The sequence below is a fragment of the Erythranthe guttata genome, chromosome 7, assembly GCF_056151865.1.
Source record: "Erythranthe guttata isolate IM_541 chromosome 7, IM_541, whole genome shotgun sequence".
NCBI lineage: Eukaryota > Viridiplantae > Streptophyta > Magnoliopsida > Lamiales > Phrymaceae > Erythranthe > Erythranthe guttata.
This window is the reverse complement of record NC_142539.1, coordinates 13,767,113-13,793,793: the sequence shown is the minus strand read 5'-3', so window position 1 is coordinate 13,793,793 and position 26,681 is coordinate 13,767,113. Positions and strand designations below refer to the sequence as shown.

General features: G+C 36.5%; 2 protein-coding genes across 2 annotated transcripts; one reads left to right on the top strand and one right to left on the bottom strand.

Moving 5' to 3' along the window:
- The first annotated feature begins 982 nt into the window (after window positions 1–982).
- LOC148769760 (somatic embryogenesis receptor kinase 1-like) lies at window positions 983–9,197 on the top strand. The gene is made up of 6 exons (XM_088820995.1): window positions 983–1,247; window positions 1,344–1,420; window positions 4,941–5,267; window positions 6,240–6,560; window positions 7,423–7,820; window positions 8,764–9,197. Exons 1-6 carry the CDS (start codon window positions 1,093–1,095, stop codon window positions 9,034–9,036), a joined length of 1,551 nt encoding a protein of 516 aa, XP_088677121.1. The 5' UTR covers window positions 983–1,092; the 3' UTR covers window positions 9,037–9,197.
- A 4,360-nt stretch (window positions 9,198–13,557) lies between these two features.
- Window positions 13,558–25,763, bottom strand: LOC105953864 (BRASSINOSTEROID INSENSITIVE 1-associated receptor kinase 1). Its single transcript, XM_088820334.1, has 6 exons — window positions 25,636–25,763; window positions 25,473–25,555; window positions 15,842–15,961; window positions 15,395–15,712; window positions 14,264–14,661; window positions 13,558–14,155 (listed from the first exon to the last, which is right to left on the bottom strand). Exons 1-6 carry the CDS (start codon window positions 25,761–25,763, stop codon window positions 13,874–13,876), a joined length of 1,329 nt encoding a protein of 442 aa, XP_088676460.1. The 3' UTR covers window positions 13,558–13,873.
- Between the last annotated feature and the right edge of the window lie 918 nt (window positions 25,764–26,681).

Here is a 26,681-nt window from a genome sequence, read left to right as displayed (position 1 = left end):
TGAATAATCTAATTTTGTTTAGTTTTCGAATTTAAATAGAAATAACAGTAACAAGTCATTTATTGATATTATTAGGAGGACCACACAAATCCAGTTTAGTTTCACTTTCGCTCCACAAGGATATCAAGATCAAATGAGTGTTCATTAGCAAATGATTTTTTTTTAATAAATACTTAAAATAGTTCAATCTTTGATTCTTTTAATTTTAAAAAATAATTCAAAAGTATCATATTTTCAAAAATAAAAAGTTACATTGTTATTTATTTATATTATGAATTTTGCATTTACTTACTTTAATTTAAAATTTTAATATTCAATATTTGATTAATCATCCAAATACTTCATAAACTTAGGTTCTATGTTATTTTAAATATCTGAACTATATTTTTAAAAATAAATTTAATCATTTAGAAATAAAAAAATTCAAATATTAAAAATTGGCGATGATACACTTTTCAAAATAAATTTAATCATTTTGAAATAAAAAAATCAAATATTAAAAATTGGGGAAAATACAATTTTCGTCCATCAAGTTTGCACCGATTACACACTTGGTCCCTCATGTTAAAAAAAACACATTTGGTCCCTCATGTTTAAAAAATTCAACACTTTTGTCTTTTGGCCAATTTTCCGTTAGTACTAACGGAATCAAGCGTGTGCCCGTCACTGCCTTAACTGACTGACTAACGGTAAATTAATGGAAATGACGAAAAGTGTTGAATTATTGAAATACAAGGGACCAAATGTGTTTGTTTGGGAACATGACGGACCAAATGTGGAATTAATACAAACTTGAGGGATGAAAACTCTAATTTTCGCATTAAAAGTCAATGTCAATTCTGGGACTTGGTGCAAAACGCGATTCACACTCTTTCAGAGTGTAGAATACACGACTCCCGCTTGACTTTGACCCGGTAAAAACGCGTTTCTTACATTTCCGGTTTTCCCTCTCGACAAAGTTTCGAAATTTCAGTAAAATCACATGAACAAAAATAAATAAAATAAAAGAAGTTTCAATCACAAGTCACAACAAATATCAGAAGGTTAAGTCATTACAGCGACGGCCGCGCGCAGGTGCGGATGAGTTAGAAGATGTCTCGGGACAATTGGGAGAGGCTCGTGACGGCGGTGGTGCGGCGGCAGCAGATATGGGAATTGTGTCACGACCACTCCCGGACGCCAAGCATCAGCACAATTGCTTCAGATGATGATGATGATGATGGTGATTTCGGTGAACAATTTCTCCGGTATTATTATTATTATTGTTATTAACTTTAATTTAATATAAGAAGACATTTTTTTTTTCTTTCCAGATTTTACATACTAATTTCAGATTATTTCAGTTTTTCCGGCAACCGATCATCGCCGCAAGCTACCTCTGTATGTGCAGTGCCACTGATTAACCCATCTGTTTCTCGAGGTTTGTCTACCTTTTTATTTTCTCATTGCTTTTCCCAGGTTATTTTTGTATAAATATTTTTGCATTAGTTTCTAAATTAACTTAAATTAATAATATTAAATGATACATTTCACTAATAGCTTAAGTTTTTTGTTGAGATGGTCATTCAACATGGTATCGGAGCCAGACTAAATGAAAAAGTCATGAGTTTAAATCCGGGAAAATTACATTTTATGTTCCTAAACTATACCACTAAAATGATTTTTGTCTTCAAGCTTTTGCATCCACGAAATATATCCTCTAACTTGCCACTTTTTAACTTCGCCAGTCAAGTTAAACGGAATGTCACATGTGGCACACATGATATTGACCTGGTTGTTAAGATTGATCTGGCTTACACCCTACGTCGATTTCGCCGATTGAATATGACGTGGAGTGACACGCCATTCTCTTCCCCTATTTCAATTATGAAATCCTTAATTTCTCATTACCCCAATTCACTGATCCTTATCAGATAAACCATATCCCCGAATTCCCCGTAGAAATCCTCAAATTGAGGTGAAATTCGACATCAACAAGATCGCCTAATCCTAATTAATCGAACATTTGTGGAACTGAAGCATCGCAAATCGACCAACAATCTCCAATTTTAGTAAGTTTTTTCAAAGTTCTTATCTTTGAACTTCGGTTTTGGGAATTTGGGATTTGTTATGGGTTTACAACTTTGAACTCCGTATGATTTCGAACAACATTGAAGATCTGATTGTAAATTCGGGAGTGTGTTTACGGGATTGAAAGAAATTTTGAGATTTGATGGCTAGGGCTTTGGGTGTGAAGAGTGAAGTGAGAATTGGGGATCTGACAAATTTGGAATTGGGTTTAGATCGACGGATTTATGTGCCAGCTTGATATTTGACGGTCACGTCGGCATCACGTGCGCCCCACGTGACAATTTGACTGACGAAGTTAACGGCGGAACACTAATTGTTAAAAAGTGGCAAGTTTGAGGATATATTTCGTGAATGCAAAAGTTTGGGGACAAAAAATATTTTAGTATAAAGTTTAGGGACATAAAATGTAATTTTCCCTTTTAAATCCCATAGCCACCCATTACATATATTTCAAGTGCAAAGCTTCAAATGTAATTCGTTTGCACTTGAGAAGGCTTATTGAAGATATTAATATTAAATGTTACATTTTACGTTAAAATAAATTTTTCCTTTGTATAAATGGTTGAGATGCTCATTCAACTGTTCGATATTTGGAGTAGAGGTTTGGGAACTTATAGAAATCAATTTCTCCTTTGTATAAATGCTTATTTTAATATGAATGCGTATTTCTTGTGGATTGCATGCAAGTCTTTTTCGTCCCTCAATTTTGCACCGATTTCACATTTGGTCCCCACGTTTACAAATAACACATTTGATCCCTCATATTTTAACAATTTACTGTTGGTCGGTCAGCTAGAAGAGTAATGAGCTGGCACATGCTCGATTATGTTAGTACTAACGGAAAATTGACGTGAATCACAAAAAAATGTTAAATTGTTGAAACATAAGAGACTAAATCAGTTTTTTTTGTAAACAAGTGGACCAAATGTGTAATCGAGTTAAACTCGAGAGACAAAAAGCGTAATTTTTCGAAATAAGTAGGGAAAATTACAGTTTATGTCCCTAAACTTTACCACTAAAACGATTTATGTCCTCAAACATTTCAATCCACGAAATATGTCCTTAAACTTGCCACTTTTGATCACTTTATGTTCTGCCGTTAACGTCGGCAGCTAACTTCGACGGAAATAGCACACGTGGCTCACGCGACGTCTATGTGGCCGTTAAATGTGACGTGGAATAATATATTGAAAATTAAATATTGACGTGGCACAAGAATATACTAATTTCCTCTAACTCACTCTCCTAAATCCCAAATCTCAAATCACGTTTCACTCCCATTCCCAAATTTTCAATTCAATCTCCATTCTTGCTCGAACCCATACTAAAATCGAAGTCATAAACCCATAAAAAATCAAAACATTATCACATTTGAAGAGTTTTTCCCTTCTCAAAGAACAACAGATTCACGTGCAAAAAAAATTAGAGGAAGCTTTAATTCTTCTCCCAACTCCGTCTCTAGAACGTTGGGGTCTTGTGATTTTTCACTTGTTGATGCTTGTGCCCCTTGTGGTCTCGATGAAGCGAGCACAAGGATGGTGAAGATGGCACACATTCTACCAATTCTGCAGTTTCAGAACCTGCCCAGAAGGTGTTCGACAAAATGTCTGAACCAATTCCAGAAAAAAAAAAAAAACATGCAGCACTTGTCAAAGCTGCATATAATTCTTTTTTCGTCAAGAATAGAGTGCCCGAGAATGGATTCCAGCTCCCCGACTTCCCCAACGAAGTGGAAGAATACATGATTTTTCAGCCCGAAGATGAAAGTAAAATCGATGAAACATTCGGCATTTGTTTATTGGGCTACTTCGCTGGTAAAACACCACGAAAAATGGCTATGGATTCACAGACGATTCTGCTATTTCGAATTTCACCTCAATTGAAGGTTTCGAAATGGGGTTTTAGGGATTGGATTTACGGGTTCATTGGGGATATGGAGAATTATGGATTTTCGAATAGAAATAGGGGAGGAGAATGACGTGTCGCTCCACATCACGTTTCATCGACCAAGTAGGCACTGGGTATTGTACAACTCGACATTTAACGGCCACGTGTGCTATTTCCGTCGAAGTTAGCTGCCGACGTTAACGGCAGAACATAAAGTGATCAAAAGTGGCAAGTTTGAGGACATATTTCGTGGATTGAAATGTTTGAGGACATAAATCGGTTTAGTGGTAAAGTTTAGGGACATAAACTGTAATTTTCCCAAATAAGTACGAATCTGAACCAAAAAAAGCCCTTTTCGTTCTTATGCAAAGTTTTGCGAGGCAAATTACATTGTGTTTTCGTTAATACTTATGGGGACTTGGTGAATTACAAAGTTCATCGAAATGTTTTGTATAGCCCACATTTTCTATATAGCGGATTTTTTCCTTTCGGTTTGGAGTTCTTCAACTAGTCGTGTTTCGTAATTACTAAGCAAATTAAGTTGTGTGCCCTTATTTGAAGATTGAATATTTTGTTGATTATGGATTGAAATTAACATGGTTGTATATAGGAAAAAAATACAGTTTTAGTCCCTCACATTAGCACCGATTTCACATTTGGTCCCTCGTGTTCACAAAAAACACATTTGGTCCCTCATGTTTCATAAATTCAACACTTTTAGTCATTTCCGTCAATTTTCCGTTAAAACTAACGGAATCAAGCCTATGCCCATCAATGACTTAACTAACAGATTAACACTAAATTGACGAAAATGACCAAAAACGTTAAATTATTGAAACATGAGGGACTAAATGTGTTTTTTATGAACATAGAGGACTAAATGTAAAATCGGTGCAAACTTGAGGGATGAAAACTGTAATTTTCCCGTTGTATATATATAAATATATTCCCACACTACGCTTATTTTCTATTTTTAACTGCAGATGAGGTGGACAGAGGAGTTAGGAGATTTTCTCTACACGAACTGAAGGTTGCAACAAACAGTTTTGCAAGTAAAAATCAATTTTATTGTAACGGATTCTCGAAGTTGTACAAAGGCCGGTTAGCAAATGGCTCTCTAGTGGCAGTTAAAAAGTTGGTGAAGAGAGAGGATTTCGACGAGCAGATGTATTTCAAAACCGAAGTTAAAACGATGAGCATTTCTGTGCATCCAAATTTACTTCGACTGCTTGGTGTTTGCATTGCGCGCAAGGAAAAGATGTTTGTTTATCCCTTTATGCTCAACGGAAGTGTTGCATCATGCACAACAGGTTATTGAGCTTGTCAATAAGGTTTTTCGTATTTATTTCTATTTCAAGGCCTTTTTTTTTTATCATTTCTATTTGCGAAAAAATACAGTTTTGATCCTTCAAGTTTGCACTGATTCCACATTTTTGGTCTTCCATGTCCACAAAAAACACATTTGGTCCTTCATGTTTCATAAATTCAACACTTTTAGTCCATTCTATCAAATTTATGTTAAAACTAACGGAATCAAGCTTGTGCCCGTCGCTGCCTTAACTGACGGACTAACGGTAAATTGACGGAAATTACCAAAAGTGTTAAGTTATTAAAATATAAGGGACCAAATGTGTGTTTTCCGAATATGGAGGACGAAATATGAAATCGTTGCAAACTTGAGGGATCAAAACTGTAATTTTCCCATCTCTATTTATACAGATATATTGTAGAGAACTTCATATAGCCAATGGGTTTTTGTGAGGGAAATTACACTTTTCGTCCCTTAACTTTACCTCCATTTCACATTTGGTCCTCATGTTCACAAAAAAACAAATTTAGTCCCTTGTATTTCAATAATTTTACACTTATGGTCATTTCCGTTAGTACTGACAGAATCAAGTATGTGTTCATCACTCTCTTAACTGACTGGACTAACGGTATTGACCGAAATGACCAAAAGTGTCAAATTGTTGAAAAATGAGGGACCGAATGTGTGTTATGTGAACATGAGGACCAAAATGTGAAACCGCTGCAAACTTGAGGAACGACAACTGTAATTTTCCTGTTTTTGTGATTATTTTTCCGTTGGTTAAGAAAGACGATTAGTATAAAAGTCAACCTTTGCATGTTTTGATATTCTTTTAAAGAATTGGCAAATTTATAGTAACTTAAGAAAACAAGAGATTTGAACATTTATAGAGTAGATGTTCTTTAATCTTTGTTTGAAATAAATAAGTGTTATTTAATTTTGTATTTTAATTTTGTGGATGAGGTTCGCGCAGGAGTTGTGAGATTTTCTCTACACGAAGTCGAGATTGCAACAGACGGTTTTGCAAGTGAAAATGTATTTCATAACGGTCAACGCTATAAGTTCTACAAAGGCCGGTTAGAAAATGGCTTTCTTGTGGCAGTTAAAAGATTGGAACAAGGAACCGAGTTAGATTACTATGTAGAGCGGCATTTCCAAACAGAAGTTGAAACGATGAGCATTTCTACTGTGCATCCGAATTTACTTCGATTGCTTGGTGTTTGCATTACGCATAAAGAAAAGATTCTTATTTATCCCTTAATGGTCAATGGAAGCGTCGCGTCATGCTTAAGAGGTAATTTCCGAGCTTTTAAATTTTTTATCACAAAAAGGTATGTACGGGTCCTCGAATTTTTCTTTTTTTTGAGGGGTGAATATACTATTACGTAATCTGATATAAAACATGCACAGTTTCTTCGACTTTACAGTTTCAAATTCTCTACAAAAATGTACTAATTAAGAATACTATGATAAGAAATCCGATTAAACATAAAGTAATGATCATTTGAAATTGCGAAAAGTACGATTTTTGTCCCTTGCGTTTACCCCGATTTCATATTTGGTCCCCTATGTTCGCAACAAAAAAAAAAAAAAAAAAAAAAAAAAAAAAAAAAAAACAGATTTAGTCCCTTATGTTTCAAAATTGTAACATTTTTGGTCATTAACGTCAATTTGCAGTTAGTACTAACTGATCAAGCGTGTGGCCGTCATTGTCTTAACTGAATGGACTAACGGTAAATTGACGGAAAAGATCAAAAGTGTTAAATTGTTGAAACATTATGGACTAAAATATGGGGAACTTTATAGTTTTCATCCCTCACGTTTGCAACGATTTCACATTTAATTTGGTCCCTCATTGTCACAAAAAAACACATTTGGTCCCTCATGTTTCAATAATTTGACTTTTTTGGTCATTTCCATCAATTTACCGTCAATCCGTCAGTTACATAGTGACGGGAACACATTTGATTCCGTTACTTTTAACAGAAAATTGACGGAAATGACTAAAAGTGTTAAATTTTTGAAACAGGAGGGACCAAATGTGTTTTTTGGGAACATGGGGGACCAAATGTGGAATTTGAGCAAACTTGAGAGATGAAAACTGTATTTTTCCCACTGAATATGTGTTTTGAAATAAAAATGTTCTTTTATTGCAGAGCGAATGAGCTCACAGTCTCCACTTGACTGGCAAGTAAGAAAACGGATAGCACTGGGGACCGCAAGTGGTCTGGCGTGTTTGCATAACGAGTGCGAGCGGAAAATCATTCATCGTGATATCAAAGCTGCAAATATATTTTTGAACGAGGACTTCGATGCAATTATTGGTAACTTTGGGATTTCCATAGTTACGGACCACGTAATCACTGATGTCCCAATCCAACATGTATGCGGAACAATTGGTCATATAGTTCCTGAATATCTCGCCAAGAGTATTTGTTCAGAGAAAAGTGATGTTTATGGCTATGGTATCTTTCTTCTTGAGCTCATCACGCGGCAAACTTCTTTCGATCTTGATCGTCTTGCCCACGAGGAAGACATGATGTTAGTTGATTGGGTGAGAGCCTATATATATATATATATATATATATATATATATATATATATATATATATATATATATATATACACACACACGCGTGGGGTTTATTGCATTAGGCACCCTCTGTGTTTTTTCTAATTGTTAAAAAAAAGGGAAAATTTCAGTTTTAATCCCTCAAGTTTGCACTGATTTCATATTCGGTCCCCCATGTTCACAAAAAACACATTTGATCCCTCATGTTTCAATAGTTCAACAATTTTGGTCATTTCCGTCACTTTAATGTTAGTCCGTCCGTTAAGGTAGTGAGGGAAAGTTGACGAAAAGGACCACAATTGTAGATTTTTTTAAACATGAAGGACCAAGTGTGTTTTTTTGAACATGGGGACCAAATATGAAATTGGTGCAAACTTGAGGGACGGAAACTATATTTTCCCCGTTAAATAACCCATCTTATTTTATTGGCAACCCCACTCTAGTGATTCATTTTTAAGAAAACTACCCTAAAAATTCACCTATTTAGGGGGTTCTATGCTAAAAAAAATGCACTGAAGAGGGTTTTGCTGATAAAATAACAGTGGGAGTTTCGTACAAATTCAATAAGAAAAATTGCAGTTTTCATCCCTCAAGTTTGCATCGATTTCACATTTGGTCACCCATGTTCACAAAAAACACATTTAGTCCCTCATACTTCAATAATTTAACATTTTTGGTCATTTTTCGTCAATTTACCGTTAGTCCTTCAGTTAAGGCTGTGATGGGCACGCGCTTGATTCTGTTAGTACTAACGAAAAATTGGCGAAAGGACTAAAAAGGTTGAATTTTTGAAACATGAGGGACCAAATGCGTAATCGGTGCAAACTTGAGGGATGAAAATTGTTTTTTTCCCAAATTAAATATAAACACAGGCGTATTAAATGTGTGTTCAACTAACAAAACCTTGTCCAATATCTATTCTTAGGTAAAGAGAATTTTAGTGCAGAAGAAATGGGAGATGATAGCCGATCCTCATTTGAGGGGTCGTTACATCGAAGAAGGAGTGGATCAAACGATTAAAATAGCTCTTCTTTGCACACAAACCGACCCTAAGAGACGTCCCAATATGTCGAAAATTGTGAGTATGCTACGATTTGGAGATGGCTTGTTAGCTCAAAGTTGGGAAGAGTACTTCTATAATGAAGAAATGTTGTCTTGCAGCCCAAGGCAATCTGTTGAACTATCCAACCCTAGGTGATCATGCAAATATGTCGAATAATCAACCATCGAAGATAAAATGTATTATGAAAGGCAATTCATATACTCAGTGCTTTTGGTGATTACTGTTTTGCTAAGTCAACTTTTCCGCTTTTCGTACTCTTTCAAAGTTACATTAACTTTAAGCTATGCTAAAAAAAATGCGAGAGGAAATAAGAATACAGATAGCCCAATTTAAGTTGGGACTTGCTATTTACGGTTTGAAAATTGCTATTTGCGGTTTATAACAAAAAACACTTTATCTCTCTAAAACTTCCCAAAAAAATCCAAAAACCCCCCCAAAACGCGTAAAAGCCCAACTTGGGCGCCCATTCATGCAGTGCACGCCCAAGTTGGGCGTGCAAGCTGCATTTGGGCACCCGAGTTGGGCGTCCAGTGCAAAAAAATTTTTTTTTTTTTTTAATTGAACGCCCAAGGGGTTTCGTACACGCCTTGGGCGCCCATCTTGGGCGTTCCAACATGTTTTTGCTAAAAAAAAAAAGCCTTCTTCAAGCTTGATTTCGAATTTTCGAATTTTTTTTTTTTTTTTTTGCTATTTGCAGTTTGGGGGTTTTGGATTTTTTTGGAAAGTTTTGGGGGTTTTTGTTTTAAAGCGCAAATAGCAAATTTCTAACCGTAAATAGCATTTCATTTTAAGTTGCATGCATGATGTATGAATCTTTAGAAAGTCATTCAAAATCATGCACCAAAAAAATAAAAACAAAAAAAAAAAAAAAAAAGAAACATTGCAAGACTAGACACAACAAAACTCATCATTGTCGGAGCAAAACCCGCACCTGCTGCCAAAGCGCCAGAATCGAGCAATCCTTCATAGTCACCGCCCACCGGAGCAAACCGTCCAACACCGACGCCTAAGCAAAACCTTCAACAATTATGGTTTTCAAAATCTCAAAAAAGTGTGAAAAATCGAAAGGGTTTTTTGTAACAATCGATCTTTTTGAAGTTTTTTTTTTTTTTTCTTTTTTTTTGTCAAAATATCATTTAGAAGTCTCTATGAGCACGTAGTTGTGTAATTATGTTGAAGAATAGACAATTAAAGAATACAATTGATGGTTTTTTTTAAACTGTTGAACTCGGAAAATCAACTTGCAAATGTCGAATTTTTGTACGGTTGATCGACACTTGCAAGTCGATTTTGTGTGTAAATTTTTGACATGTACATGTCGCTACTTTTACAGAGAAATTGATATCTAGGTGTCGATTTTTTGCTACTTTTCACGACATTACAATGTCGATATTTGACTGTTTTCCTTTTTAGTTTGATTTAGACAATATAATCGACACATAGATGTCGATTTTTACGATAAAAATCGAAGTGCAAATGTCGATTGTGGTCTGAGCGGAAAAATATTTTGAAGGGTAAATACCATTAAACCGCCTAAATTTTGTCCGTTTTCTTCATCTTCTCACACTACTCATCTAGTACATAATTTCCTAAAATCAAATACCATCGCAGCAGAACAAGAAGACATCACAAAATAATTGACAGAAATGGAAAGACAGAGAAGTCTCTTAAATCCGGACGATGACAAATATTTTGTCTACCTCATTTCAAATAATGATAAATTTTATTGCGAGAAGCAGATGATGACATACTTGCGGCCGTTGCTCGCGAGACTTTATCAGAGCAAAGTTTGAGGCGAGGGCTCTGTTGAATTCCATTGTCATGCTCTGCTCCGAAGAATTAGCTGCAATTGACAAGAAAGAAGTGGTAATGCGGTCGTTCAGCGAGGAAAGGGTGCGCAAATGGCAGGCGGCTCGACGAGCTCCAGGTGGGAGGCTCGGTGATCCTTTGTATGGTCCGATCTATGTGGTCCTTTGTTCGAGGCTTGGTGCGCGGAAAAAAGATGGTGATGAGCTCCGGGCGCAAATTAAGGGGAGGCTCGGTGGTCCTTTGTGGTCCGACCTATGTGTTCCTTTGTTCGAGGGGAGGATTGTTGAACTGAAAACAATGTCCCACGTCGGTTTAATATGGGAAAGATCAATCCTTCATAAGGAGGGGATAGCACCTCTATTACAGTGAGGTCTTTTGGGGAAACCCAAGAGCAAAACCAATTAGGCCCGGCCCAATTTGGACAATATCACACCAATGTGAAGTTTATGCTATCTCGTGGGACCCCTGAAATCTCCAATTAATTTCGCGACCTGGGTTATGTTTTTTGACTTGAAAAGACCAAAATACCCTTTAAAAAATAATTTTAGAAAATTATAAACTCACCCCATGATTTTTGTAAGACCCAACATAAAAGTTTAATAATTTTCTTTTATATTTAATATAAAAAAAATTCATTTTGTTTATTTAAATTGAAATATTTTTCAAAAATGTAAGGAGCTGTGTGCTTTGTAAAACGTAATATAGGGGGGTTGTTGCTAATTTTTTTAACGGAGGTGTCTTTTCGACAATTCGAGATTACACATGGAAGATGAAGCCACAAAGCTTCAATTAATTTCGAATTTGTGAAAGTTTCAAATTAAGTTCAATTGAGTCCCTGGTACTTTCAATTTCACCCCTTATGATATTTTCAAGTAAAAAGACGAAAAAGCCCTTGTACTTTCGCATGTGCATCGCCCGTGCGCTGGAAAATTAGAAGATTCGCCGGAATATTCCCCTTAGGTTGTTATGTGCGTCAAAAAACTAAGTTTGGGTGTGCGTTTGCAACTTTTATTAGTTAAAGTGGCAAAGTGCAAAAAGGGCCAAAGTTCAGGTGGCGAAATGCTATTAACCCCTGTTTATATGTCTCAACCATCTGGATTTATTGACGAACAATTCCCCAATCATGTCTATAAGAAATTAGCCACACATACCCATATTACCTACCTCGGACCAAAAAGCCTAACAATTGAAAGCCACAAAGTCCCAATGATCCCAATAGCTTATTGTTCAATATTAGTTGAGTAGAATAATTTGGTGAGTATTTGGAGTCAAATATATGCATGTAAGTATAAATTCTTTCTATCTTTAACTTGCAAATATTGGATACTTGAAGCAATTGTATGATTTGTGATTGTTGGTAATGGTGAGTGACTAAGTACCGTTGAATGTTAAGCTTGCGAATACCTAGGAATTATCATCATAATTGCAAGTTCTGAAAACGCGAAGTTGATCAATCGATCTATGTAATGAGATGTATGGTTTTGTTTTGTGTTCTTAATTTGATTTTACTTGAGGGCAAGCAAAAGTTCAAGTTTGGGGGTGTGTTAAGTGTATATTTATACACTTAATTGTACCTTTTAATTGGAGCTTTTGGTGTGTTTTAATGATAATTGGTGCTTAAAATGGTTATTATTTGTATTTTAGGTGCAAATTGAAGAATTGTCAACTTTTGGGGTGAAAACTGCAAATTCGGAGAAAAAGTGGGCCAAAAGTGAAATAATCAGAATTCTGAAGAACAGAAGGCCGCGCGGCCGTGCGGGTTTTAAGCTTATATTTCACACGGCCGTCCGGATGGGCGTAGGGGCGCAGTGAAGGAAGTTTAATTACACAAGGAAACCCGCCCTATTATATTTTTGCACCCTATTTAAAGGCCAAAAGCACACAATTAGAGGGGTCTTTGATCTTTTATCTTTTAGCTTTAGTTTTATTTTTATCTTTTTACAAGCAATCGAGGAGGAAGAGAACGAGGACGAAGACTTGACGATTCTTCATCCTAGTTTTCCTTTTCCTTTTCTTTTCTGATTTTCATGAATTCTCGTATTTTTATTATGATTTCCGTTACGAACATGAGTAGCTAAGTTTTTATTCTAGGATTTTGTTGGAACCCTATGTGGTAATTCGAACCTATTTTTCTACTTTTATGCAAGTTTAATTCTTCGATTATTTCTTCTATCTTGATCTTATTTAGCGCATGAACGTAGCTAATTTATGTTGCTATTTGTTATTGTTAGAATTGATTGACAGATCGTTTTAATAATTAGAACAGGGATAGAAGAGCCTTCGAGTAGTTTTTCACCGAATGCGTGTGTTGATTGCATGTATTATCCTAGACATACAGATAATACCTTAGGTAGCCGTTTACGAGACTTGTTATTGAATGCTTTATTTATATTAGGTTTGCATAGACATATAGTGAATCTTTTATGAATAATAGGCTTATAACACAGCGACAGCTGGTTATGAGTAATTTCGTATCTTGGGTTAATAATCGGGAATCGTAACTTGCATGATAGGAGATTAATTGGGTGAAGAATTATCGCATAGGGGGAAGATAAAATCCTAGATCCGTTTTATATTAATATTTTCTTGTATTTAATTGCTTTCTTAATCAGTTTAATTTATTTAGTTAATTAATTTGACAAACTTGCGTAGGCTGGATAAAAATCGTAATTGTTAAAATTTGGTACTTAGGATTAAATAATTTGCGTATTCCCTGTGGGATCGACATCCGACTCTCACGAGTCTACTTTACTACTTGTTTGCGATACGTACACTTGTGTGTTGGTATTTAGCACCCAACATATACACAATTACCTTAGATCACGGCTTTATGTTGATCTACCGTGATTGTAATTACTCGATTGATTCACATTAAATCAATCCTCCTGTATATATACTCACGTATACATCAATGACAAGTGAAAACCCTTAACTTGGGAAATCCTTTTAATATGTAGGCATAATTATACTTCGATGGTTTGATATATTTGGAAAGAACTTTACGATCTCCTAGCCTCACGCTTTTCAAATCTTTATGGCTTGGATCGGTCAATTGAGACTGTTTTTCCGATGACTCAACACCGTCTTCACAATGCTCCTTAGGTCTCGAGATTCAAGACATATACGAAACACAGAAATCTGACGCAGACACCAAATTGCACGATCATCTAGGGCTGGATAGTTCATCTGATTGCCTTGGGCTATCTGGTATTATTTCTTCACTACAGAGCTCTTCCCACCTTTGAGCTAATGATAAGCCATCTCCACGTGGTAGCATTATCCTCACAATTTCCGACATATCGGGTCGTCTCTCCGGCTTATTCTGTGTGCAGCGCAGAGCTATTCGAATCAATTGCTCCACCTCTTCTTCAACGTAATAATTATTACCTCCAATATCAGGATCAACAATCCTCTCCCATTTCTTCTCGTTTACATATGTCTTTACCTGATCATATTATTCAAGAAGCTCTTAGTTAGTTATTAAGGCGATCGAATTTACAACATACTTTACGAGGCAATTATTAGTTATATATATATGTACATAGGCTCTCACCCAATCAAGTAATATCCCATCTTCGTAATTATCAAACCTAGCACGATCATAAGCTCTCTGCCCTGTTATGAGCTCAAGAAGAAAAATACCGTAAGCAAAAACATCACTTTTCTCTGAACATATTAACCTAGTGTAGTATTCAGGAGCTCTATAACCAATTGTGCCACATAAATATTTTTCTTCCACATGAGTTACACCGTGGTCCATGTGTATGGCCAACTCAAAGTTACCAATAATTGCTTCAAAGTCCTCGTTCAAATATATATTTGCAGCTTTCACATTGCAATGAATGATTTTCCGTTCACAGCCATCGTGCAAATAGGCTAGACCCCTAGCCGCCCCCAATGCTATCTGTTTTCTTACTTGCCAATCAAGTGGAGGTTGCGACTCCGATCGATCTGCAATAACACTACTTAATTTCAAACAAAGGGTTAATTAATGGGCATCTACTCTACGAACACCCGTTCGGTCACGGCTATATTACATTTACTCTTGAGGTACGCATCCTATAATAGTTTCCCCCATATGGCGTCAATAATAACGGAATCTTTTAGATACCATGAATGTTTCTCCAAAAAACTCCAATTTAACCCATTTAACTATGGGAAAAATACAGTTTTCATCCCACAAGTTTGAACCGATTTCACATTTGGCCCCCTTTGTTCACAAAAAATCACTTTTGGTCCCTCATGTTTCAAAAATTCAACATTTTTAGCCATTTCCGTCAATTTTCTGGTAAAACTAACGGAATCAAGTGTGTGTCCATCACTACTGTTAGTTACTGCCTGTTACTACCGTAACTGACAAACTATGGGTAAATTGATGGAAATGATCAAAAGTGTTAAATTATTGACACATGAGAGACCAAATGTGTTTTTCTGTAAACATGAGGGACCAAATGTGATATTGTTGCAAACTTGAGTGATAAAAACTGTATTTTCCTTTTAGCTATGAAATGTTTTTTTTTTTTTTTAAATATATCAAATGTTTGGTTGTAAGATTTTTTAGGGGATTAATTGTAATATTTATACATAATCTAAAATATAGTTTATTATGAATATGGATGGCGAATATTTTTTTTTCTTACTTCACTTGCTTTTTATCTCAAACATTAACGGCTCGAGAAATTACCTCTTAAGCGTGATGCAACACTTCCGTTGGCCATATAGGGATAAACGAGCATGCTCTCTAGTTGCGTAACGCAAACGCCAATTAATCGGAGTAAATTTGGATGCACGTTAGCAATGCTCATCGTTTCAACTCCTGTTTTGAAATGCTCTCGTAAATGTCTATATAATTTAACAGCCACTAAAAGGCCATCTTTTAACCGGCCTTTGTAGGATTTTGAAAAATAATTACAATCATCAGAATCATCTCTTAAAATGATATTTCTGTCTGCAAAGTAATCTGTTGCAATCTCCAATTCGTTTAGAGAAAATGTGCAAACTCCTGCACGCAAGCGCCGATTGCATCAGCAATTATAATACAAAGCAAGTACTGTAGGAAGTATGAACATATTAGCAATTAGATTACCTATAAACAAATAATGTAATTTAAATTCACATTTAGAAGACTAACCTGCAGGAATATTAATGATATAATGTTCTTGCTGTGGTTCCTTTTCTGGTTTCTTTCCTCTGTACCAATTAGCAGGAAATAGCTTTCGTGTGATATTGGCTCCACCGGATTTCTTCCCGACTGCAATAAGCAACAAACGGCCAAATGTTATTCACACACACACACACACACACACACACACACACACACACACACACACACACACACACACACACACACACACACACACACACACACAATGTTAGTTGAAATTAACACCAATCAAAAGGGGGGAAAACCCACTGTAAAAAATAGTGGGTAAATTCCACTTTCCCCCTTGTACTTTGGCTCGGTATCACTTTACTATCTTCTGATCTCGATTGTGTTGATTTGCCTCCATACACTTGAAAAATTGTCTTTATGTGGTTGACAGACATTTGACCTTGACACCGTTTGTGAAATTACAAAAAAGGCACCTCTGCGAGTTTAAATAGTTATTAAAAAACAATTTATTTTTTTATTTTTTAAATTTTTTGAATAATTGTTTAAATAGGATGGGTGATTTTTTGTAATTTTCAGAATTAGATCAAACGGTCTTAAAGTTAAAGGTCTGAAAACTAACAGCAAGCGCTACATTGAGACAATTGTACAGGTGGGCAAATCGATGCAATCGAGAGTAGAAGCGGTAAAATGATATCGAGCCAAAGTACAAGGGCTTGTCGCAAACACCTCCCTAAACTACAAAACGTAACAAAAAAGCCCCTAACATTTTTGGTCAACGTAAAATCAAAATAACACCGTTAAGTTTTGATATTTTTTTGCACAAATTGAATCATTTACATTTTTGCCCTCAAAACCCCTATGAGCAAAACCGTCTTTCGCTCTTCATCACCCCTTCTCTCTCTTGTTTTCAGTTCATTGAAAACAAATCTTTCCAAACTTGTCTGTAAAAATCTAAAGAGATATTAGAGAGAGAAAGAAGGATTGGGAGAAACGTAAGTTGTTTTACGGTCAAAAGGGTTTCTTTTCTTAGCTTCAATTTCAAGAACCAGAGCTTTTATTACACAACCCTCAAAAGCTATTTGAGGTACAGATTCACCAAAATTAAGAACACTTGGGTTTGCAAAAATTTCAAAGATTAATGGCCAAAATTACTCCGGCCACTTGTGATTTGAGGATTTGATGTAGGGTATGTAATTGAAGTATTGGAAACCGCCCTTCAGAACCACCGTCCTCCTCCCCTTCTCAGCCCCCCTACCATCGCCAAAACACCGCCACCGCTGAAACCACCCTCCCGCTCTCCATCCAAAGAATTTTCTCAACTTTTAGTTTATGAATTATGTTTAAACTTGGGTGAAAATTAGGACTCAGGAGACTACTTATTGTTAATAATTTTAATTATTTAAATTAAAATAAAAACCAGTAGTTTATTTCTATTAATGTTAATTATTTTATTTACTTAAATTAAAATTAAAATCAAACAGGCTTATATATATATATATATGTACATACATACATCAGTACACGATACTCAGGGGTAAAACAGTCAAAACAAATTCAACATCAGTAAAAGTGATTAGAAAAGAAAAGGTCAAAAGGCTAAGAGCCCGTTTGGCTAAGCTTATTTAAAACATCTTATAAGCTCCTACATCTGATAAGATGTTTTAAGAGCTGATAAACTGTTAGATCTTATTTTAAAAATTATTTTTTAAGGTGTTTGGATATGTAGCTTATAAGTTACTTTTTGTTTTTATAAGTTGTTCAGGTGTTTGGAAATAAAAGGTCTGTTTATTGCTATAATGACAAAAAAGTACATGACGCCAGTATAATTGTTAAACTTATTTGACTCAAATACTTTTGTTCCTAAAATATTATTATAATATTTACAAATTATTTTTTCAAATAATAATAATATAATAAAATTATATAATAATATAAAATAAAAGTTGTAAAAGAAATATAATTTTTTTTGTAGATGAAAGAAATATAATTTATTATGGAGATAATAAGAATATACGTGTATTTTTAGGGAAAATTACAGTTTATGTCCCTAAACTTTACCACTAAAACGATTTTTGTCCTCAAACATTTCAATCCACGAAATATGTCATCCAACTTGCCACTTTTGATCACTTTATGTTCTGCCGTTAACGTCGGCAGCTAACTTCGACGGAAATAACACGCGTGGCTCACGTGACGTCTATATGGCCGTTAAATGTGACGTGGAATAATATATTGAATATTAAATGTTGATGTGGCACAAGAATATACTAATTTCCTTTAACTCACTCTCCCAAATCCCAAATCCCACGTTTCATTCCCATTCCCAAATTTTCAATCCAATCTGCGTTCTTGTTCGAACCCATACTAAAATCGAAGTCATAAACCCATAAAAAATCCAAACATTCTCACATTTGAAGAGTTTTTTCCTTCTCAAAGAACAGCAGATTCACGTGCAAACACATGCCTGCAATCGAGAGGAAGCTAAGAAGGTAAACGCGACTCCTCTTCTGGTTCTGAAAAAGATTTTAGAGGAAGCTTTAATTCTTCTCCCAACTCCGTCTCTAGAATGTTGGGGTCGTGTGATTCTTTGCCTGCTGATGCTTTTGCCCCTTGTGGTCTCGATGAAGCGAGCACAAGGATGGTGAAGATGGCACAAATTCTACCCAACTCAACAGTTCCAGATGCTGCCTAGAAGGTGTTCGATAAAATGTCTGAACCAATTCCGGAAAAAAAAAACATGCAGCACCTGTCAAAGCTGCATATAATTCTTTTTTTCGCCAAGAATAGAGTGCCCAAGAACGAATTCCAGCTCCCCGACTTCCCCAATGAAGTGGAAGAAGACATGATATTTCAGCTCGAAGTTGAAAGTGAAATCGAGGAAACATTCGGCATTTGTTTATTGGGCTATTTGCTTTTAAAACACCACGAAAATGGCCATGGATTCACAGACGATTCTGCTATTTTCAAATTTCACCGCAATTGAAGGATTCGAAATGGGGTTTTAGGGATTGGATTTACGGGTTCATTGGGGATATGGAGAATTAGGGATTTTAGAGTAGAAATAGGGGAGGAGAATGACGTGTCGCTCCACATCACGTTTCGTCGACCAAGTAGGCACTGGGTGTTGTACAACTCGACATTTAACGGCCACATAGACGTCACGTGAGCCACGCGTGCTATTTCCATCGAAGTTAGCTGCCGACGTTAACGGCATAACATAAAGTGATCAAACGTGGCAAGTTTGAGGACATATTTCGTGGATTGAAATGTTTGAGGACATAAATTGTTTTAGTGGTAAAGTTTAGGGACATAAACTGTAATTTTCCCTGTATTTTTATATATACATATAAATATAAATAGAGAATAGTTTTTTTTACAATTATTATGATAATTACGATAATTATATTTAACCAATTATTAATCTTGATTACAAGAATACGTTGTTTTGATAAAATATAAATATTATTAGTATTCATGTAATATAATAAAGTATTTCCAAACCTTAAGAATGAGAGAATTCTCAGAAATTGCAGTTTTGACCCAAAAGTTTCGAAATTTACATATGCAACCACACTAGAAGTTCAAAATCACCTTTTTCTTGAAAACTCCTAACAAATCTGAAATTCCACTTTATTAGATGCAGAAAATGAATTTGAAAAGTCTCTTTATGCAGAAATTTCGGAAATTGCATAATTTGCCCCAAAATTTCTAGATCTACACATGCAAGCCTAATAGAATATCCAAATCAACTTTTTCTTACAAAAATTCTTTAAATCCGAAAATCTTGTTCAATGAATGCTAGAAATCAGTTTTGAAAACATTTTTCGGACAAACTTTACAAAAATTACAGATTTGGCCCAAACTTTCGAAGATCTACACATGCAACCACAAAAAGTTAAAAATCTCATTTTCTTGAAAACCCCTTTTTGAAATCTGAAATTCTCAAGACTTTTGGCCAATAAATGCTGTATCTAACCACTACTAACATAGATTATGCATGCAAGAACAAGAATTTAACAAGAACACTCATTTTTCCATTTTTCTTCAAAAAGCCCTAAATTTTCGAAATCTTCCCCAATCTTTTAAGTTTTATGAAAATCTTTTTCATACTATTGATGTCCCTTAATTGCAGCAAGAAATCGAATTTCTTACCTTAAGATCGAAGAAGAAAAATGACCGAAAGGAAGAAAACTTTCAAGCACCAAAGTCTAGCCAAGCCACCTTGATTGTGAAGGAGATGGTGTGAGCTTCAAGGAGGGAGGAGTTGTGATCTCCCGAAAGAAGGCAGGTGGTTTTCACGGTGTTCTTGGAGTAGTCCAAGGCAAGAGTTAAATAGGGAACTCTCATGGTTATATTGGGAATTCTTTGGAAATTATGAAGTGAGGTGGAGAGAGGAGAGGCCGATGGTGGTGGTGATTTGTCTCGGTGGGGAGAGGAGAGAGAGACAAGCAAATGTGGTTGCCGACGCACTAAGCCGCAAATCGATCAACGCGCTCATCGTCCAACCTAACTTGGGAGAATCGATCAAATCAGCCCAGCAAAACGACCCTCAAATTCTCAAAATTCGCGATAACCTCGAATCCAGTCCCAATTTTCAAATCTCCAAAGATGGTCTCGTCCGATTTCAAAATCGCATTTACGTCCCCGATGATCCAAATGTTCGCCGACTCCTCTTAACCGAATCTCACCAAACCACGTACACTTGCCATCCCGGAGAAACCAAAATGTACCAAGACCTCAAAAAGCTCTAATGGTGGCCTGGAATGAAGAAAGACGTGGCCCGATTCGTAGCCGAATGCTTAGTGTGCCAGCAAGTCAAAGCGGAACATCAAAGACCCGGAGGCCTACTTCAATCGAACCTAATTCCGGAATGGAAATGGGAAGCTATCACAATGGACTTCGTACAAGGATTTCCGAAGACCCAAAGAGGATCCGACGCCATTTGGGTGATCGTTGACCGACTGACCAAAACGGCTCACTTTCTCCCGATCCGAATGACGTTGAGTCAAGAAAAGCTAACCGAACTATACGTCCGCGAGATAGTCCGACTCCACGGCGTCCCCGTCTCGATTATTTCCGACCGAGACCCTCGATTCACGTCAAAATTTTGGAAAAGCTTACACGAAACCCTCGGAACGCGATTAAAATTCAGCACCGCCTATCACCCCCAAACCGACGGTCAATCCGAAAGAACCATCAAAACCCTAGAAGATCTTCTTCGCGCTTGTATTCTCGATTTTGGAGGAAATTGGGAATCCCGCCTTCCACTAATCGAATTCGCGTACAACAATAGCTTTCACTCGTCAATTGGAATGGCACCCTACGAAGCCCTTTATGGTCGCAAGTGTAGGTCCCCACTCCATTGGGACGAAATCGGCGAAAGAAAATTCCTTGGTCCCGACCTAGTCCAACAAACCGTCGATATCATCAAAAGCATCCGAGAGAAAATGCGAATTGCCCAAGATCGGCAACAAAGCTATGCCAACACCCGAAGGAGAGATCTCGAATTCGAAGTCGGAGACTCCGTATTCTTAAAAGTGGCGCCTTTCAAAGGAATTATGCGATTTGGGAAAAAGGGAAAATTAGCACCGCGATTTATTGGCCCATTCGAAATTCTCGACAAAGTTGGTACTCGCGCCTACCGACTCGCCTTACCGCCCAACTTATCCAATTTTCACAATGTCTTTCACGTTTCGATGCTTCGAAAATACATTCGCAGCCCCGACCACATATTGAAAACCGAACCGGTCGAACTAAACCCCAACCTATCCTACGAAGAGAAACCTTCCCAAATACTCGATTTCAAAACCAAAACCCTTCGAAACCGAGACCTTAAATTCGTTAAGATCCTTTGGCAAAACCATACGCCCAAAGAAGCCACGTGGGAACGAGAAGAAGAAATGCGCGAACGTTACCCCGAGTTGTTCAGGTAACAATTTTGGGGACAAAATTTCTTTAAGGGGGGGAGATTGTAACACCCCACCTTTCCAAAACCCGAAAATTCTAAAACCCGAGATTTATATTCCTAACTCGAAAACCTTTAGGAAATATTATTATGTGACTATATGCATTACGTGAATTTAACGATACTACTTACGTGAATGATTGCATGTGTTATTACATGTGTGATTTATGTGATTTAAATTTTAGTAAATTGAAATTTTAAGAATTTCGTGAATTATGTGAATTTTGTGAATAATTACGTATTTTATTTGTTTGATAAATTACTTGATGAATTATGTAGAATACATATATACCTATACGCACACGTACATACATGCATGCATACTTATACATATGTATATGCTAGTATTTACATTATGCATTTAAAATATACCTATATATATATATATATATATATGTCCGAAATTTGTGTGTGTGTGTGTGTGTGTTCGGATGATGTGTGTGTATGTTAGAATGCAAGTTGTGATTTAATTTAATAAATAATTATATGCAATTAGGCATGCATTACACTTGGCAAAACACTCATCATTTTCACTAATCCTACACTCTACCTTAACTAGTAAGATGAAGAGACACCTTCATCTCTTTTCCTTCCAACACCTCCACACTTACTTGTCTCTCTCTCCTCTCCCCACCGAGACAAATCACCACCACCATCGGCCTCTCCTCTCTCCACCTCACTTCATAATTTCCAAAGAATTCCCAATATAACCATGAGAGTTCCCTATTTAACTCTTGCCTTGGACTACTCCAAGAACACCGTGAAAACCACCTGCCTTCTTTCGGGAGATCACAACTCCTCCCTCCTTGAAGCTCACACCATCTCCTTCACAATCAAGGTGGCTTGGCTAGACTTTGGTGCTTGAAAGTTTTCTTCCTTTTGGTCATTTTTCTTCTTCGATCTTAAGGTAAGAAATTCGATTTCTTGCTGCAATTAAGGGACATCAATAGTATGAAAAAGATTTTCATAAAACTTAAAAGATTGGGGAAGATTTCGAAAATTTAGGGCTTTTTGAAGAAAAATGGAAAAATGAGTGTTCTTGTTAAATTCTTGTTCTTGCATGCATAATCTATGTTAGTAGTGGTTAGATACAGCATTTATTGGCCAAAAGTCTTGAGAATTTCAGATTTCAAAAAGGGGTTTTCAAGAAAATGAGATTTTTTAACATTTTGTGGTTGCATGTGTAGATCTTCGAAAGTTTGGGCCAAATCTGTAATTTTTGTAAAGTTTGTCCGAAAAATGTTTTCAAAACTGATTTCTAGCATTCATTGAACAAGATTTTCGGATTTAAAGAATTTTTGTAAGAAAAAGTTGATTTGGATATTCTATTAGGCTTGCATGTGTAGATCTAGAAATTTTGGGGAAAATTATGCAATTTCCGAAATTTCTGCATAAAGAGACTTTTCAAATTCATTTTCTGCATCTAATAAAGTGGAATTTCAGATTTGTTAGGAGTTTTCAAGAAAAAGGTGATTTTGAACTTCTAGTGTGGTTGCATATGTAAATTTCGAAACTTTTGGGTCAAAACTGCAATTTCTGAGAATTCTCTCATTCTTAAGGTTTGGATCTGTTTTTACAGCAAGTATTAATTAGGAAAAGGTTTTATTTAGCAAGTTTTTAAATTAAATAGAGTTATATTAGAGTTTTTGATTTTTAAATTGAAAAAGGGAGTTTTCTAGTTTTTATTTCAAGAAAATTCGAAACTTTGTGAAACTTTAAAATAATTTCAGAATCTGGAATTTGAGTCAGTTAGGAGTTCTAGGATTTAATTTGAGAATTTTTGGAATTGATTTGCTAATATTTCGAAATTTAGACATTATGCATGTCATTTAATATATTTTGTGCCTTAATGCTTTTATTCTTGATATAATGATGATGAATGATGAATTATAGTATTTGTGGTACTTTAATTTCTGTTGGATGTGTTTAATGGCTGTGGAAAATTGGTTGAAATGGATTATTACCTAGATGTGGTAACAAGTCCATTAAATGAAGGTAAAAAGGTGTTTTGTTCTTGAGCTTGCTTTGATGAGTAAGTAGTGAAGTTTAATGTGTTGATTGTGCATGTGTGTATGCTGAAAATGTGTGAATGTGTGCGTGCTGATTGTGCATGGTGTGTGTGCCGTGCGTGGTTGTGTATTTATGTGTGTGAATTTGGGAGTTTTGCCCAAATCATAAGTATTTGGTAAATTGTGATATTTTGGTGATTTGTGGCACTTGATTGACATTTGTGATGTTATGTGTGGGTCATATGCATAATTTCGAAAAGTGCATTAAATGATTTTATTTGAAAGGTTAATGGAATATCGGGTAATAAACAACTCGGATATAGTGGGCCGGTATCCAACTAGGATGATGTGGTAGTGGTTTGATTCCACTTAGTGAAAACGGGCTCGTAACAGGTTTATTATTCGGTACAGAAATTAATCTTTCACGGATCCGATAAACCGAAAAATGTGTTTTTCATGGTTTTCACAAAAAAAAAGGGGGCATTTTAGTCATTTTGCATATTTACGTGATCTTGTGAAATGATGTGCTTTCGTGAGATATGTGATTTGACCGATTGTCTTGTGTTGTGTGCGAATTGTGGGTAAGAACGGGTATACGCTATTATATATATTATATATAACGTATTTCTAAAGTTTGATAATACTCGGATTTCTTACTGAGCTTTATAGCTCATATAGATGTCTTTTAATTGCAGGTAGTAGTAATCCTCAACCGGGATGGATCGAGTAGTGGATCGAGGTCTTGCCCGGGATTTTGGAAGACGTACGAGGACCTATGAACGAATGCTAGGAATTTTGGTTATTTTCTTTTGGTGGTGTAACCCTAAAACCGTAACATTTCCCTTTCGTACTTTTGAACTCGTTTTTCATTATGAATCGTACTTATTTCCTAGCTTAAATATATTAAGTCTCGTAAATAGCTATTTTCATGCCTTCGTTAGGAAACTTCGGATTATTCACCAAAATAACCTTTTCGAACTCTGATTTATTCTCGAACCGAAAAGAACGTTTAGTGAGAATGTAGCACTCGAATAAGAAACCTCCTTTCGAAATTTATTTCCAACCGAGATTTATATTCGGCTAAATCAATTCAATAAAAGTTTTCGAAAATGCCAAGTCTTCAACACCCAAGAGAACAAAGTTTCGATAATTGCATTTTCACCCCATCCCAACGTTTCAAAAATTACAAAGAGATCCTTTGCTTCCGCTACTTTAATAAGAAATTCCGATAAACCGGTTCGATTTATCGCCCGACTAGAAGGGGGGGTGCTACAGAGAGTGGTATGAGGGTAATTTTGTATTTTAAGTGTTTTAGTAAAGAAGCAAATAAGATCTTAAAGAAAAAAGGTGGGGTAGAGGTATTTTTTTTAAAACATCTTATAAGCTCCCTAACAGCTTATTTTTTGAAAAAATAAGATCTTTTGCAATTTTTTTACCAAACACCTTTTAACAACTTATAAGCTCCTAAACATCTTATAAGATGTTTTTAGGAGCTTATAAGCTTAGCCAAACAGGCTCTAGCAAGCACAAACGGAATTGCAACGGAGGGTTTTTTTTTTTTTTGTTACGTTTTGTAGTTCATGGGTGTGTTTGCGACAAATCCCGTATAGTTCAGGGGTGCAAACTGTACTTTCCCCTCTAATTAATTCACGAAAGCAGTCGATAAATTACAAACCTTGAGAGACAGATAGCGGGTTATTAAGGGGCAGTGGAGATACAGATAATGATGTTGCTGCCCATCCGTTACCGGAAATATTACTGAAAAAATAATCTCAAATATTTAGTCAAAGAAAAGATTTCAGCTGTTTTATTGAAGAAAAAAAAAATAATAAAATTACTCGAGAAATTGTTGGTTGAAATCATCGCTATAATCTGATGAAGCAATGGTGCTGATGCTGGGGCTTCTAGAGTGAGAGTGGAATAGTTCCTGATGTGTATAATTGGATCTTAAACCCAATTGGTCCATTAAAGGCCCAATTAAGGGAAAAGTCCAATTAGAGCTCCACTTCTATAATTTTCTCCCACATTGAATCTCTACAAGAAGTTTCACACTTCTACACTTGTCCCACATTGAAAGTTTACAAGAAACTAATAGTCAAGTCCTACTATAAAGACAAGGTATGATTCATTTGTTGAAGTATCTCTAATTTGGGTGATATTTTAGCCTTTGCAAAGTATCACTTCCAATACCTGACTTGAGCGTCGGAGTGTAATCGCCGGGGCCACCCCGGCGAGTCACTTAGTGTCTTGATTTGTTTTGTAGGTTATTTGGCGGACCCACACCTTTGATCCCTTTGGACACGTGGCAAGGACCCCCGGCATTCCCGATATTGGGCTTGAAGATTCCCGGACTTAGGAGACCAGTGGGCTTCAAGACCATTGGGCTGACCCACCATTTTGGAGCAGCATCATTTTGGCGCCGTCTGTGGGAATGCGTACCAGAGCACGTGGCATGGAAGAAGGCGATCGAAGGACGGATGGATTCCCTCCCCAAGAAGGCCCCGAGATCCCGGATCCCCCCCGAAGGGCACGGACGACGGGAACTACAAACCGACCAGGAGGGGCCCCGCCAGTCTTACAGATGAGGACAGAAGAATTGGAAGCCTTGATGGACCAAGTGGCAACGAAGGCAGCGGCGGCGGCAGTGGCGCATTACCTCGTCACCCAAGGTGTAGCCCCAGAAGAAGACCCGAACCCGGTAACCGATGACCTGTTGGAGCCTCACCCAAACCACCCCGCCTCACCTGTCGTGGAGCCTTACCATTCGGAGGAAAGAGTGTCAATGGGAGACCGAAACTTTCCCTCAACATCCGCTAGGAATGTCCAACGGCGGGCGCCTCACCTTAGCCTTTTGCCGGAGCAAGTGCCTCGAAGGAACAATCGC